This window comes from Mycteria americana, chromosome 2 (assembly GCF_035582795.1).
Source record: "Mycteria americana isolate JAX WOST 10 ecotype Jacksonville Zoo and Gardens chromosome 2, USCA_MyAme_1.0, whole genome shotgun sequence".
Lineage (NCBI taxonomy): Eukaryota > Metazoa > Chordata > Aves > Ciconiiformes > Ciconiidae > Mycteria > Mycteria americana.
Genome location: NC_134366.1, coordinates 50,724,470 through 50,741,953, shown reverse-complemented (window position 1 = coordinate 50,741,953; position 17,484 = coordinate 50,724,470). Strand labels below are relative to the sequence as shown.

At 35.8% G+C, this 17,484-nt stretch overlaps 1 protein-coding gene across 9 annotated transcripts in view; it reads left to right on the top strand.

Annotated features, from left to right (window-relative positions):
* The window catches only part of ULK4 (unc-51 like kinase 4), a 262,151-nt gene that overhangs the window by 100,266 nt on the left and 144,401 nt on the right, over nucleotides 1-17,484 (top strand). For 7 of the 9 annotated variants that reach the window (XR_012774263.1, XM_075493361.1, XM_075493362.1 and 4 more), the window contains 3 exons: nucleotides 8,977-9,028; nucleotides 9,095-9,272; nucleotides 14,998-15,090. Coding sequence is in view for 8 of the 9 variants with exons in the window: in XM_075493361.1 (XP_075349476.1) it covers nucleotides 8,977-9,028; nucleotides 9,095-9,272; nucleotides 14,998-15,090 (323 nt within the window). In the remaining variant the exon portion in view is untranslated. The remainder of the gene's footprint in view (nucleotides 1-8,976; nucleotides 9,029-9,094; nucleotides 9,273-14,997; nucleotides 15,091-17,484) is intronic. The other 2 variants (XM_075493365.1, XM_075493364.1) reach the window with 1 other exon arrangement.

Below are 17,484 nucleotides of genomic sequence, written 5' to 3'. Positions count from 1 at the left end.
CTTATGCACAAAAATCTAACAAATTAATAGTTAGAGGGGAAATAGTACAGAACTAAACAGTTCCATTTACTTTAATATAGCAAAGGATGTTCTAGAAAAGAAATGTAAATGTAGGTGAGGTATGAATACCTATTGGTATCTCCTTACATGCCTGTCAGCCTGCTAGTCACTATATTATGACTGTATCATTCCAGAATCACCTCAATTTTTAAAAATAATTGTTTTACTTCTGTGGGTTATCAGTGTGTCTTACATTGAAAGAAATATGTACCATTTTTTATGGAAGTCCATCAACATTTCCTGAAATTGCAATACCTTGTGTCAGCACGTTAAATAAAATTCCCCTAGCTGTTTAAACTTCAATGGTCTGGGGTTTTCTTCCCTGAAAAAATAGCACCAGGGAGACAGCTCCCCTTTACAACCCTTCTTTCCCTGCTCCCATCCCCACATTCAGCAGAACATTATATTGAATCCAGGGAATGACGATCCTAGGGTCTTTTAAGTAAGCCCTGGCTACCAGTAGGTGAGTTTTATGTAAATATCTAAATTTCTGGGGAACAGTTTACTTCATCACATATGTTGAAAGTTTTAGGTGTTTATTTAAAATCATCTGAACACATCAGTTAACCTTATGTAGCTAGAGAAAAAACTTCCTGCCTCTCCAGTGCTTGTATATTTATGACACAGCACTTCTGTAGAATAGTTTCCTTGATTTAGAATAGTTGTATATTGAAATTTATTAACTAAGAATAATTATATCCTTGTCAATGAACAGCTTTTTTTTTAAGAAAATAAAATCTATTACTTCACTTGCTCATTTTCATAAGTAACAGTTCTTCCTAATTTAAGAGCCCTCCTGACACTCAGCAAATAGCCATTCAGACACAAAATAAAGTGGAGAAATTGCCTTGTATTTGGTATGTTAAATTCAAGAAATTGTCCACTGTAATTAATAATCTCTAACCACATCTGCCACTAGTGGTGCAAACAGTAATTAGTTTAATACTATTTACGAAGTCTAGTGTGCTAATTATACTTCAATGTACAGCATACATTACTTTAGTGGAAAGTGGTACTTCATCTTCTATGATGCATACAGAATATTTTTAGAATTGCTGTTACTCCAGGGATATCTTCTAATTGCTGCTCGCTGAGCATGACTAGAATCTATGAATATAAATGCCAGCACCCAGCGGAACTTGGTGCTTTTTTAAAAAGTTGAAGCAAGACATGTTTGAGCTTCCAGATCAATATTTAAGTATAACAGTGGTTAATAGGAAACTCTTTTACTGGAGATAAATGTGTATCCTAGGCTGATCTCTGAAGCCTGGATTGCTCATTTAGACAAAGTTGGTTACAAACAGCATTTTATGGAGGGGGCAGAGGGAAGGCCAAAACCTTCCTGAGAGGATGCGTTTTTTCCACTACAACTGTGACATTGCTTAAAGTTTCTAATCAGAAATTAAATGTATTTCTAATAAAGTTTAATGAATTTAATAAAAAATGAGGTTATATTAAGCAAGCAGAACCAGTAAGTTTTTCAGTTTGGTTCTGGTTTTAGTTTAGCTGCAACGGAAATTGTGTAAGTTAATAGGAATTTAAAAGCAACATTTCAGGTTCCTTTCCACTTTGAGAAGAAAAGAATTGCTTGTTCTGGGTTTTAGTTCATGTTTGATTTGCCTTTGTATTTGTACCTTGAACAAAGAAAATTGAATAAATTGATTTTTTTTGTGATCAAATTTGTGATTACCATTAACCTGAAGTCAGTTATAGAGGAGATTAATTTCTGTGGGGACTGACTGTATTATATATTGCTAAGTGTGATAAAGTCAAGGGAAATTAATTGAAAGTTCTCAAATGAAAGCCAGTAGTGAGCAGTAATTTCATTTTGCATGCAGTTGTGTACATTTTTACAAGATATAAACTAAAGACTAACAGTGTGTGACTCAGCAAGTTTTGACAAAACTGTAGATTTCCAGGTACACAAATATGATGATGAAGGCCATCAAGAAGAGTCTCTATAGACTGGAGTGGAATATAAACCCCGGTTTCTTAAACTGACACAAGTCCAACTGCCTGTTTCCTCCACGTACCTAAAATGGAAAAATATTTATTAAATTCAGATAGTAAGTGTTATAACAATATTTATTTTCAAATTTTGGTAAAGGTTTAGATATAATTAACTGGAAGAATTCTGTGCTGACTGTATCATTTGCATTTTTCTTTTCTCTGTTAAGTGTATTTATTTGCCTGAAAAAAGGACGTATGCTAATTCAGAGCACTTTGAGCAGTAATGAGGTTCATGATGGCAGGCAGTTCCTATGGGAGTCCTTTCTATACTCTAACTAGCTCCCAAAAATGATCACTATATGGCACAGATGATCTTTTACCCAAAGTGTGATAGTTCTTCTCTGGTTGAGGCAAAAGTTGTCAGCAGTGATTCTCCTCCTCAAGGTTTTAAAACTTATTTTTAAAAATCAGCCTAAAATAAAAGCACCCCGAACATGATGAGTTGCTTGATGGGAAGTCAAGGGAAAAGCAGTATGACATGGAAATCTACTGGTTGACAATATGAGAGTTATTATTTTCACCAAAGATGACAACACAAAGGTTAGAAACTTCTGCAAGTGCTTTCTTCTGCTCATCTTAGTCTTTTCTTGATTCAGCATCAGTGGTGTTCTTCATCCACATTCTGATCTAACCACTGACACCTTAATTTTGTCAGTGTAGGGTATGACTATATGAACATATTGTACAGCATTTCTTCAATCACTTCCCCATTTCAAGGAGATTAAAATTCTACACCCCATGTGGCTTTCTGTCCATTAAGCTAATCCACAGGACATGAGACTTTTTTTGTGAAACCAGTTCTGTACTAATTGACATATTGAGTCAGTCAATCAGTGCTGTCTCTTCCCAGAAGTAAGAAAAAAAAAGAACCTCAGTGAAGATTCTGAAGTTCTGAAGACTTAAAAAAAAAAAAATTACAGAAATGTCATCCCTCTCCCCAATTCATTCTAACATGCATAGGTTATTTTTTCTATTACATTCTGAGAGATAACTGGCAATATTAAAACATTGAGGAGCATGCTGTGCCTCCAGTAAATGCTTTAAGAAGTGTGAAGGCAGCATGATCTTAATTCCATGGTCACTTTCAGCAATAACTTTGTATGTGGAATTTTAATGAGAATAAATGTCAAGATGATGTTGGATGCTGTGGATCTTAAATGTGACTGGAAAAAAAGGGTTTGGGAGCTGATGGTCTTTGCTTTGGTATGTTCTGCTTTGAATAGTCGATAAGGAGAAGATATTTGTCAGTAGTTAAACATTAAGTTAAGTTAAACATATGCACACTGAAAAGAACCAGCTATCTCTAGAAAAAGCTCCGGGCTTAGTCACTTGCTTAGTCACTTGCAAGTTTGGATACAATAGCTGCATGGAATGGATAGCGTAGTTTCTTTATGTAAGTTTAATTCCTGGGTCTGATTTTTGCTTGAGAACAGCATGGTTCACAAATGCTACTGGACCAGGCTTTAAGCCTGCTTACTTTTTCTGTCTGCCCAGTGTAGCACCGAATGTCAAGACTTTGGCCTTAAGCACTGATTGAAGAGCTCTGAAACTCAGTTTTAATCAAGGGAGAGATATTTATTTTTTAGGTCGGTAATTTTAACCGTATTAAGGTAAGTTCTGTGGCCTTGAGAAGAGGGTTAAGCTATCCATATAAACACAGCCTAAGTTGTAGGGGATAATGGATAAGTTAGGTTATATGCTAGTTCATTAATACATGATGGTTGCGTGTATATGTTGAATAATTGAATTCATCCTTGCTGACTACCACAAGTGAATGGAAGTTTAGTTCTCAGTCATCATTCTTAGGTGGTACCTCCCGCTAAGTAGGGGTTTAGTGTATTGGATTCTTCCACTGCAGTGTTATATCTCCTTTGCAGTGTTATAACTGCTGTTTAGTGGGTACTTGTGGAGCTTGGACTTTGCTTGGTGAAGTTAAGTAAAGCTGAGGCAGTGTTTGTTTCTAACAAAGCAGGCACATATATTTAGGATGCTGGCCTTGTGTCTGCATCTCCTGAACAGTGGAGACAAGCAGAGGACTGAAATTACAGTTTTCTCTTTCAAGCTCCTCCTAGTAGCTGGTGAATACTTAACTACTCTGAAACTGTGGCTTGTCTCTCTCTCTCTTTTGAGGGTAAAAGTAGCATACAGACTTTGCAGAAGAATTTCTATTAAAATTGTGCCTTGTTTTCAAAACATCTGATTTTTGTAAGTAATAAAATACTGTAGAAAAGTGAGTACAGCTTTTGCTGGGTGCTGATATCTCACTACTAGAGTTTTCCTTGCAGAAATCAGTGAACGTTGGGGAGACAGATGTTCTGGTTTTGGATACTATACTTGGATTTTTGGATACTATGCTGGCTTGTATCAAAAATAGCGTGGCCAGCAGGACTAGGGAAGTGATCGTGCCCCTGTACTCGGCACTGGTGAGGCCGCACCTCGAATACTGTGTTCAGTTTTGGGCCCCCCACTACAAGAGGGACATTAAGGTGCTGGAGCGAGTCCAGAGAAGGGCAACGAAGCTGGTGAAGGGTCTGGAGCAGAAGTCTTATGAGGAGCGGCTGAGGGAGCTGGGATTGTTTAGCCTGGAGAAAAGGAGGCTGAGGGGAGACCTTATCGCTCTCTACAACTCCCTGAAAGGAGGTTGTAGAGAGGTGGGGGTCGGTCTCTTCTCCCAGGTAACAAGTGATAGGACAAGAGGAAATGGCCTCAAGTTGCACCAGGGGAGGTTTAGACTGGATATGAGGAAATTTTTCTTCACCGAGAGGGTTATCAATCATTGGAACAGGCTGCCCAGGGAAGTGGTTGAGTCGCCATCCCTGGAGGTATTTAAAGGACGTTTGGATGAGGTGCTTAGGGACATGGTGTAGTGGTGGTCTTGGCAGCGTTAGGTTTACGGTTGGACTCGATGATCTTAAAGGTCTTTTCCAACCTATATGATTCTGTGATTCTGTGATTTCCAAAATGTTTTTGACAAAATCACGCACCAAAGATTCTTCAAATCCATTGGTGGCCCTTCTCTCTTACCCTCTGACAGATCAACTTCTAACTAGTTAAAATTTACTAAGTAGAGAATAGAGATCAGTTTTAAAAAATGTAGGTATATTAAGAATGGTGCCTTACAAAGATCTTTGTTGCAACATGTGCTATTTATAACTAATCCAGGAAAGGGAATGAATAGGGAGGTGACAGAACTGACTGATGACACTAAATTATTCACAGTAGTGAAAATTAATACTGACGGAAGAGTTGCAGAAGGTTTCAAGATATTGAGTGAAAGGACAATAAAATGACATGCAATTCAACATGGATAAGTGTCAAGCAACGCACATGGGGAAAATCATTCTAACTATGCATATGCAGTGTCAGGCTCTAAAGTACTTGTAACTGTTCTGGAGATCTTTTAGTATCATTTTTCTATGAAAATGATAGCTTTATACTCAGCAGTAATCAGAAAGACAAGTAGATTATCAGAAATGACTGGTAAAAGATCAGACAAAAAAGCAGAAAACATCACTATGCCATGGTAAGTCCGTGGTGCCCTCAAGTCTTGAATACTGAATGCAGTTGTGGTCATTCACACTCAAAGGGAATGAAGCTTAACAAGAAAAAGTACAGCTGGATGATGTGAGGAGGGACTGAGTAGATAAGAACTTCAGCTTGGAAACAAAAGACTTGGGAGTATAAAATTATGAATGGCATGGGAAAGATGAATTGGAAATAATTATTCATGGTTTTCATAAAATCAGAATAAGTGGGTATCAAGTTAGCTGGTTTAAAATAAACAAGGGTGTGCCTTTTTATAAGGCATAATTGAAGTGTGGAATTCAGTGCCATAGGTATTGCACATGCTAGAAGTATAAATACATTTAAAATAGGATCGGACAAATATATGGGAGAAGAAGCTAGTAAGCATTATTAAATGCAAAAATACAGATACAGCATCAGCTTAGGAAGTTTTTTTATCTCAAGAGTGACTTTACTAGAAACTCGAGTTGTGCTTTATGCTGTTTCTCCTACTCTTTTTCTACTCCTTTCCAATTGTCAGAAACAGGATTACCAGGTTCGAGCTACCTTTTTTTTTTTTTTTTTTTTTGGTCCTGTACATATGTTATAGCTGGGAGATGTGAACGTAGTGTGTATGGAAGTTTCTAGTATTTCATTGCTATTTTGGGTATTGATAACAGCACAACTGTGGCAGCATAGCCTTTGAATGCCATCATTACAGAATCATACAGTGGTGGCTTTGTGCAGTTAGGGATTTATCATGAACTGGATATCAGACTATTTAGAAGATGGTAGAAACCCAGATATATCTGTGATCATATTTAAACTATCTAGTCTGTTTAGGCTTAAAGAAGAATATTTTCCACTTTTTTTTTTTTTAACAATGTTAGTGATAAAGACTGAAACAAGAAAAATATCTGACTACCTTCATGCATATATGGAGATTTCATTCCATGTAGATGTCAGCAGTCATTTAAAAGAAGAAAAGATGAATCCTTGTTTGAGTATTCTTCTATTTGTTTCAATCCCTCTAGAAAATGCCAAAATACTAATACCATGCTTCTGTATACATAACTTACAAAAAATTGTGCAATTCACTGGTGAATTTATTAAAAATATTTTATGTACTGTTACACTTCAGTTTATTTCACCTCAATAATTACTTGCTTAGTTCACATCTTGTTTACAAATCTGTGTATACATTAGTAAAAAAAACAGTGACCCAAATGGCATGGAGAGAAGATGAGCATTGCAGAGTTAGGAAGTATCTGATTTAAGGTTCATGTACAATTTAATACTTCTCCCTTCAGTATGTGCTTTCTGATATGCTCTTGCGTCACAAAATAATTTTCCATAGGATTAGTGCTTCATTTAGTTGATCTCCCCACCACACTGAACTGACACGAGGCAAATACCTGCTATGGAGAATTCCATTCCAAACAGTTTGTTTGCCAAAGTTGAGGTTCATGCTAGAAAAAGGTCAGAAAAAACTACTACAATTATTTAAGACCTAAAGAATCTTCTTTACAATGACAGTTTAATATATATTTATCTTAGAAAAGACTTACAACTGGCTTAACTACATTCACTAATGTGGAAGGACTTCTGTTAATACTAGATAAAAGAGAAAGAAGATTTGAAGTTTTAGAAATTGAAGTTTTATCATACTGCTATATATTGCCATCTTAATCGGTATCAGTCTGAGTCAATGCTGTTGAGTGATTCATAATATTCTGAGTCCCTACATTGCTTCAGACAATCAAGAGCTGCTTTTTTGACTCACTTCTGTCTCACAACTTTAATTTACCACTTAAATGTGCCTCTTCATTTGAGAAGCATTGCAGTAGGTTGAACTGTTTTTTTTGACTGAAAGACCTTAAGTACATATATATATTTTTTTTATCCTACCTCACAGGTATGTTATAACTGATAAATTACCATTTGTAGAACAGTTTAGAAACCTGCGCTAATGGAGTTGTTGGAGTGCAATGTAGTTTTATTATTTATCTTATTGCATATTAACTGAAAAGACCATGAAATATTTCAAAATTAGGAAGTCTTACAAAAGTCACTACATCTATGATATATAACATAGCCTTTATGCCTGTATAGATAATTTGTACTTGCAAGAGTAGTTTGACTGCCATACCTCAAGCAGAGTCCTTTACCTCTTTTATTGAAAGTATGTAACAAAGGCATCTTTTGGTGTTTTTTTCAGAAGTGGAAAAAAAGCTAGACTAAATGAATCCCTTAATGTCAGAGATTCATTTAAAAGAGGCCACCAACTAACAATGAAATAGTTGCTAATTGCTGACTAGAGGCTAGCTTCCTTTAATGAACCCTTTTCTTATATACTTTCAGCTTCTATAGATGTTTCTTAATAGTAGCTGCATAAATCTAGAGAAATTCTATCTTCTAATATTAATCACTAAAAGAAAACATGTGGGGGATTATAATACAATCTTGTTACACCAAATCCTGTCTACAGTGTAGTGAAAACCTACACAGTAATTTTGTTTGTATAAATAAATCCAAGGACAAGCTGTGTATCCATGATGCATACTTAAAAACTGCAGGGCTGTCCACCCATCCTCTCCCCAAAAACAAAGCATGTCCTGTCTAAATAAATTATATTTTATCAATGACTTAAGACTTAGCAATTCATTCTCCTATAGAGAATACTAATAATACACTATTTTTGTAATATTAGGTATGTAAAACTGCGTTATAGCCTAGTGCCATAAGTTGATTTCAGATGGAACTAAGCTGACTAGTCCTATGACAGATGATTAATCTGTAACAATACACTCATGGACAATAAAGAGTTGACTGGATTATTTTTTTTTATTTTTCAAATCTTAAGTCTGTAAATTTAAATTTTAATGGAAGACACTGTATTACCGGAATGGAAGAAGTTAAAATTTTATCAAGACTCTCTACTAAGCTTAAGGATATTGCATTAGAGGTAGTACATCTTTCCTGATTTATTTTAGTTGTATGCAGGTTTGTTTTAGAAGGACATTTCTTCTGAACTCTATTCAATGATTAGTTAATGGATTAAAGCATCAGGATTAATGGATATTCTAATACTCTTCTTTCTTAATATCTTACATCTGCACTGAATTCTGTATTTTAAATTAAAATTCACTCTCAATGAATTATACCAAATTTACTGTTGTTTTCTATATGAAAGTACATTACTGTCTGTAACTTTTTGACAGCTTACCAGAGAAAAGTGAACTTGGTGGCCCTATAAGTGTGATTATGGATGAATTTACATGATTATTCATCTCTTTGATTAAGGGCTCTAGCAGTGGAATAAACATAGATGATAGTGTATCTCTGTTCTATTTTTTCCCCTGTGAATAATCTAAGCCAGATCTTTCTAATTCTCTGTTTTAGGTTGCAGACTGTATCCTCCCACCACTAGTTTCTTTGGTCCACAGTCAGAATGGTAAGTATATGGCCACATCAACTACAGTTTCCATAAATTCCACATTTTGTTTTAATTAGACTCTAGTGTGGTCACATTCTTGGCACCTTTATTTTCAAGTGGAATGGAGACTCTTCAGCTTGCGGTTGCTCTCAGAAACCACATCACTGCTTTTAAGCCACGAGGTCACGGCTGAGGAGAAAGGGGAGAGCCTCGACTCAAACAGCAAGCTTCTGTCTCTCATTAGAGATTCATTGCTGCCTCAGTAAGTATAATATTGCTCCTGTAATGGGGAATAACTTGATACTCAATCCATTTTGACAGCATATTTGTTTTAACTACACTTTTTAGGTTTAAATGGCAAAACGAAAAGAGGAATAGCAAATAACTGCTGCCAGAGTTCTCTGCTCAACATCTCTCTCCTAGGTTTATTTAGTACTTCGTCATATACAACACAAACACAACTTCTGTGTAACACGCATTTCTGATACTGTGCCTCTTGCTGCTCTTGGAGTGAAACTAGTTTCCCTAGCTTTTGGGCTGTGATTTAAATACTCCTCTTTGTTCCGCTAATAAAGTCAGAACATTCTAACAGCAACATCTTTTTGTCTATTTTGGATATTGTGCCCTCATGCAAGATGTTCTGAAATCATATGGAATGGCATATACCTTTTTAAAAAGGAATAGTACAGGGTGGATTAGTCCTCCATGATCCACCCGGGGGTTATCGCCTCTCAATTGCTGTCCTTTCCTGCTACCCCAAGTAGCAGAAAAACCCTACAGCAGAGTAGATGAAACTACAGCCTGTGGGCCAGATGTGGCCTGGAACTTCATTTATATGGTGAATGGTCAAATGAGGCCTGTCATTTCGAAATGACTTGCAGGTGAGCATAAAGACAGTTCTCTTATGCACATGCATACTGTGAGCTGATCACATCTATGAGTAGAGGGAAGGAAAGCACGAACACAGGATGAGTACAGTAAAGATGAGTCATCATTTAACTTTCACATTATTCTAAGTATGTTACAGTGTATTTTAATGTGTGGTCCTCAAAAGTTAGTAATTGTAAATACTTAGCTGCCCTAAGTGAGGAAGTTGTTCCCCACCCCTACATTAAGTAAGAGGCAGAAGGGTGGAGGAATGGATGCTGGATTATGATCAGAAACAGTGCCTTCCCCAAAACTGAGACTGTCTCTTGCTAATTGACTAATGTTCTTGCAGTTTGAGGACCAAAGTTCTGTCCGTGCAAGATGTGTAATCTTTTCTCTGTGAGAGAGAATGGGAAGGAAATCTTAGAGCTCTATAGAGAAGCTTATTTTTACAGCTTTCTTCACATTATTTTTTTCACTGGGAAATACAGAATTTATTATTATGAATTAAAATGGGAACTGAAAATATTATTTTAAAAATAGAGTATATGCATTATTAAAAGCTGTCAGACACTTTTTTTCAGATAGGGGAAGAAACCTGGAGTTAAGCAAGACCAAGTTCTGTCCTTGCTCTGAATCTTGCCCTTGTAGACATGCCCATCTTATAAAACATTTCTCATTGAACTGGGGGGGAAGAGTGTCATGCTAATTCCAGACTAGAAGGAAAACAGCCAGTATACTCCTGTCTCCAAGCTAATTAGTTCAACTGAGTGGCAGGGCTTTTTGGTCTGAGACTAAATATGATCCTACTTTGGGGACTTCTGCTGTGCTATCTTTGCATGCATTGCATTGTAGATGTATAAAAAAGGGTCTTGCAGTAGCTCATAATCTTGGTTCCAGGCTTTAAGTATTTCCTGATTCAGTTCCTTTATCTCACCAGTACAGATGATGATACTTGTATTTGAAAAGCACTTTGAGATTATCTCAAGAAAATAATTATTGAAGCTTATGATATTTGGAATATATTGGAACTTGGTATGAACAAAGTTTACTCTAGCTTAGGAGCATAGTAAAGTATGTAAATCTTCCAGTGATTCAGAAAGAGTTAACTGGTGTCTGTGTATTTAATACATTACTTGAACCTGTGGTTTGAGCCAACCCCTGGTAAATATGTTCACCTGTGGGGAGCAGGTAGTCGATGCAAGAAGGCACAAAGGAAACAGAGTGGGGGAGGGTCTGAGGATTTTCTGCAGAAAAGAAAACTCGAACTCAGTTTTGACTTGAAAGCCTCAAAACTCAGTTTGGAGAAGAGTCAAAAAGAAACTAAGAAAAGACCAAAGCAGCTGCTTTGGATGTCAAAAAAGATGCAAAAGGTAAGTTTTATTCAGCAATGTTCTAGATATGGGTAGGAAAATATTGATGGGAGGTAGGAATGAATCCTCATACACTCTCTACAGTTCTCAAAAGAAGCTTTATCTGAATGCAAAGGGGTCTGGCCTAAATCTAGAGAGAAGGGAGGTCTAAGATGTAGTGTAACCTACTCATGAAGATAACATAAAGCCCTATCCCAAGAAGTAAGAGTTACTTGAAAACTCTGAGATAAAAAGTGAAGAGGCAACTAGCCTGTATTTGGAGGTTGAAGAGGTGTTTGCTGATGTTTAGTCTTTCTGATGCTGGACAAAGGATAGGACAGAATGTGACTCAGCTGGAGGACAGTCAAAAGAGGAGAGGAGGGATGCAATGGCTATTTTTCGTGGGCAGTCTGTGGGGAAGTGGGTATTTCCACCCCTTTTAATTCTGCCTTTTAAGAACTGAGAGCTGTTGCGTATGGAAGAGAGGGACATCTGGGTTTAACGAGTGATGTTCTTTTTAAGGAAGGTTATAATGGTACTCATTTGTGTATGTATTTCATTCCTATAAATATCTTCTACAAGTTAATTTGTTTAAATGTAAAACTGACCCAGGAAATAGAGTTTTGGTCATGATGCATGAAATATAAATGGTCTTCATTTTGAGATAAATGGAGGAATACAGTGGTTGCCACTTTTTTCTCATCTTCTGCATCATCAATAAAATGGTAATTCCATTAAATATTTGTGCATGTGTAGATCAGAAAGTTAACTTCTTCACAGGATTTTGATCAAATTGAATGAAATTGTGTAATTTAATTTCAGTTCACTTGAAAGGTTATTTTCCTGAGCGTTTCATAAACAAAATGAAACTTTCAGCTATAGAAAATGAATACAAGGCCAATGCATTCTGTTATGTATCCAGATTTTTTTTTTATCAGAAATTGAAACATTAGCTCTTTTTAATTTAATTCTTAATATTCTAATTATATATCATAATTTGAAATTTGAGCCAGAACCAGCAAAAGGAGAGGACAGTGTAAATAAAGTTTTATTTCATTTGAAAGATCATGTAGCTTGTTCTTAGTAGACTGCCAAGCCAGTTCTGCAAGTACGAAGTCCAGGATACTTGAGAAAGTTTGTTGATAAAATGTCTTTTTTAAGAGCTTAAGAGAATGCATATCCCCAAATCTCTAGGTTTTCTTGTCGCTTTGCTTATAGAAAATATTGACAAAATAACTCCTTGCAGTGTAGTACCTAGTGTTTACAGAACCTTTATAAAATGTTCTCTAAAACTGTTGTTACTAAATTGGTTTGTGTTTTGAAGTGGTAGGGAAATCATTGGATGAACTTACTAATTTAACAAAGTATCTCAAGCACGGAACATTTTGCCTTCACAGAAGATTAATGTATTCATAGCTCCTAACAGCCTTTATTCAGGCAATGTGTTTATATTAATTGCTAAGACATTCATTTTAGTAATCTGCATTTTCTCACATGGTATTTGGTTTGATGGATCACTGCACCTTCCCTTAGAAATATCCTATACTAATGTTATCTTTGGGGGGGTGGGGAATAGAGTTTCAAGTAAAAGGAAATAAAGTGAGACTGTTTTTTATTGAAATCTGAGGAATTAGGATGCTAAGTGTGCAGAATAGTAATAGTATCTCTCAAGTGTAATACATAGAAGGTTTAAAATCATTTAAAGTGGACCTTGTTTAGGGAAGGTATTGATGTGTTTATAATAAAACGAGTATATTGCCAAGTGTCCAATTTTTAAGCTAGCATGGCTGATTCATTCATTATTACTGTTAGGACTTACCATTTTGGAGACCTAAATACATGTCTTATGCAGTGAGCAGCTGACTTCCGGCACTTAAGTCACCTGATAGCATCTTTGCTTGCCTCAACATTTCATTCATGGATTCTGCAAAAAAAATGCAAATAGTTCTATTATTATTGGTAGGAATATGTATTGCTCTCATGTAGGGCTTCCAGGATCAGTGTGTACTAATGCATTATAGTATTTCCTTCTGTTATGAAGAAAGGGACTTTTTAATGACCAATGAGAAAGTTTTCTTTCAGGAACTGGAATCTGTTATTTGTAAAGGAGAGATTTTAATAACTGAAGACATGAAGCCAACACTGACTTCAAATTGGTTAATTGTGTAGATTCTCCAGTGTGGTTTGCAACTCTGTGGCAGCACATTCAAGCTAATATGTAGTAGCCATGACACATTGCCCATAGGCTGTGTGCTTGTGTGGGAATGTTAGCCCCTGTGAAGGAGCTCCCCCCAGGCTACATCAAGAATGCACAGCTGGTGTGCTTCACCCTCCTCATCTTAGTTGTCCAGATCAGAGACTTGGCTGCAAAGCACCACACCTCCTTCTAGATTTCCTTCCTGTGTAAATCAGAGTGCTGAGGTGTGGTGCCTGGGGAGAGGGGATCCTCGTTCCAGTGAAGAGCTAGCATGCAGTAGAGTACCTGCCAACACCCAGGTGGTGGGAAGTGATCCATATTCCTCAGTTCAGGCAGCACTAGGGATCTCAAGATGTGAAGTAAAATTCTTGGTGATTTGCTTGATTCCACCCCCTCCCCCCATCAGAACCCAAAAAGAAAAAAATGTAGTGGAAGTGTTTTGTTGCACAAAACGTGATAACGTACCACAATTCCTACAAATCATCCTTTCATTTGTACTTGATTAATTCTTCATGGTTTTTGCTTTTACAAATGAAGAGATTTATGCTTCCAATTCTATTGCTTCCACATGTTTAGAGTAGCACTATTTGTAATCAAAGACAGTGTTTTGACATGGCTAAGTTGTGGGTTTCTTAATGTTTACATCTTTCTCTCTTCCGTCATGGTATCATATTGCCCTCCAGATACATTTTGATTTAAACAAAATAAAAATAGCCCTGTTTGTTGAGTGGGCTTTACGGGATGTTAGCAGCAATAGCAAGATCCATTTTGGTTTTCAGCAGCCTGTTTTCCCTTACCAAGATTTCCATGAGGTGATATTTGGAAATGTTTTGTAGATGTTTTTCTTGTAGTTTTATCTTCACTGCCATAGCTCTCAATAAATATTGTTTTGAAGTATTTTTGTATTTTTCTGTCCCATATTACTTGGAGAATAGAAGTATGCTGTAGTTAAAGCAATAATTTTTCAAATCTGAAATAAAACATAAAGGTCAATGCAAGTGTTCTATAAGTAAAATATTTCATTTTGAGAATAATCACTATATAACCAAAATATAGAGCTCAATCATATGTAAGTTTGTTGATGGTCTTCATGAGCCCCAGTAAATCTTCTGCCTAATATTTTGAGGCTTGGTTTCTACTTGCCTCTTGAAGACTAGATTTTTTAATATATAAAGATATATAATATGGATAAAAAAATAAATCATATGCATATGGACAAAATAAGTTTTTGTAACTATATATTTTAATATAATTATATCTATAAAACGTGTATGTTTTATAAATATATATGTTGTTACATATTTTATAATTGTGTGTATCTCTCTAAAAAATAATGTGTTATTTTATTAATGCTGCTTTTAAAGTTAATCTGATGCTGGTTTTAAAATACTGTTTCTAAGTGAGTCTTGTTTATTGCTTTGTACAGTTCCAGACAACATTGTATTTCTATTGTGGTGGTTATAAAGTTTGGAAATGGGAAATGATGTATTTTTAATATCAACTTTTTAACACGCATCTCTTGACTTTTTTTTTTTCCCCTGTTGCTACCCCTTTTCCCCCTTCCCTTTCAGGTATGAACACATTCTGATGGCTCCAGATCCAGTACCAATGTATGCTCTGAAACTGTTGGTGGCCCTGACTGAACACAGCCCTGCTTCTGTGAGGTGATACAACTGCACATTCTCTGTTTTTCTGGGTTCTGTTTCAACTAATTTTCTTCCATTAGGAATTAACAATAACTTAGATCTCATTTTCATACTACTTTGACTAGCACTTAGGGGATTTAGAAAATCCTTGGAGAGTATTTGTTATAGAACACAATCTTACGTCTTTTGTGCCAATTTTTATGTGATCTTGGTTACTTTAATACGAATTTAGCCAATGAAACACTAAAGACAAAATCATAAGAATTTTAACATTAAAATCATCATTAAAAACTTAAAAAAAATTAATACCAAAACATTATCAAAACTGTTGTCCAGCTAAGCATATTTATACTAGGACAAAGATGATATGTTTGTAAAAGGTTTAGACCAGTCAATTCACTTTAAAGCTGTTAAGTTTTTCTGCAAATATAGCTACCCTTTTAAGTTCCTAAATATGGATTTTAATGTTTGGTATAGGTACACTCGGTATGTTTAAAAGTATCTTAATGTCTCTTTCTTCTTGTTCCGAAGTTTAGGCTGTGATGGACCAAAAAAAAAAAAAAGTGGCATAGAAATTAAACTGTATTTGTTGATAGTAATAAGGAAGCATCTCTCTCACATATGTATGCACACATGCAGCTACTCCTCTTCCCAGATATGCCCAGAAAATCAGGTTGTTCTTGCACTCACATTGTCTGTTCATGGTGTCTGATAGTGTTATGGAAAAGAAGTCACTATGTACCATACTGTCTTGCTTTGATTGATTGAAATGAGCACAAGATAAAAAAAAACATAAGGAAGGAAATTTAATTTGTTTTCCCCCTGTTTTTATTACAAAAGATGAAAACATCCTCCCTTAATCTTTTATCATGCTACTGTGAACAGTACTTTAATCTACTAAGTAGACTAAAAATGAACTAGGAAACAGAGTGGCTTGAGTTATTTAAATGGTTTGAATACAGTAAATGTACTTAGTTGTATTTTTATTGTATAGAAGCTGTTTATGGTACTGCAGGTTTTTATGTATTATATAAACACATAGTACAGCTTTCTATTTTTAGAATTAAGCTACAGATATTCTAATACTTTAAGAGTTATAAAAAATATTTCTGTAACTAGAATGCTGGATAGCAGCACTTTTCCTCTGCCTGATGAATTCTCTTTATTTGAGTAATTGTGTGTATTTGCCCTTATGCTCAATGTAGGTAGATTGTGGATGCACAGTCATCCTCATGGTCTTCTTACAGCAGGCAGCACTTCTTTTCTTAATATTATTAAAGAGAAGCTGTGGATGTCCAATGAACTATTAATAATTTTAAACACCAGTGTATCCGGTAGTGTTATTTAAGTATGGGCTACTAGATTAGAGGTACTAACACATCTGTAATTGTTCTGTTTCTTACCTGTCTTACTGGCCCTCCTCTTTTACTTTCACTAGATAATTTCTTTGGCTAGATTTCTAAAGGAGTGGAGTTTATGCAGTTCTTTTGGTCTGTCGTCTTCCTGATTCTTTGACTTCCCAATAACTTTAGCTGGAAGTAGCTGATGCATCAAAAGCGTGACAGAGGTGAATAATATATTCATATTTGCACAAACTGCTAGTGAACAAAATAGGAACCAGGTACATGCTATAATGAACACTAGATCACAGTTGATTCTGTTTTGGTTTGATGGCTAATTAATCGGTATGCATGGAGCTCAGAGCTACTCAAGGCGTATGCTCTCTTTTGCCCCTTTCATTAGGCACATAGAAAGTATCTGTGATTATTGTGATGGGAAGTAAATAAGTAACACTAAACACAAATCCTTTGGGATTAAATTTGTTCTTTGCGGAAAAACTCCACTGTATTTTAGTACTGATGACAGTGATGTGGGTCACTTTTCATTGAGTCTTGTGGCTTCTCCAAGCTTACAGTTCGTCCACAATGCCTGGCTTTCAAGGATGGATGTTTTCTCCTGTGACTTACTTTAAATGAATAAAAATGGTGGTAGCAAAAAGCTTGTAAAATGACAAAATGTTAAATTAGTATTTACCTTATTGTTTCCACGTCTTTCAAAAATAGCTATTACTATTAACCTTATTTTGAAATAAAAAAGAGTGAATTGGGAGGAGGATGAGGGCTACTCTGTTTTATTTAGTTTGTTCCATATGATAGCTTATTCTCAGACATGTTCACCTAACGCATTCTCTCTTTCTTGCTCTCTCTTTTCTTTAATCCCACCATTTTTCTTGTATCTCACACTTACCTTTCTTCTTCTTCCCATCCCCTCAGTCTTCCTGTGTGCTTCCCCAATAGAGGCGTCAGCATTTGAGCAGTTCTTATTTTATCACTTGAAAGGAGACAGATGCACTCCAATCTTTTGTTTCATTTTTTTCATAGCTGATACTGTAAATAAGCTAACGTTGTGATA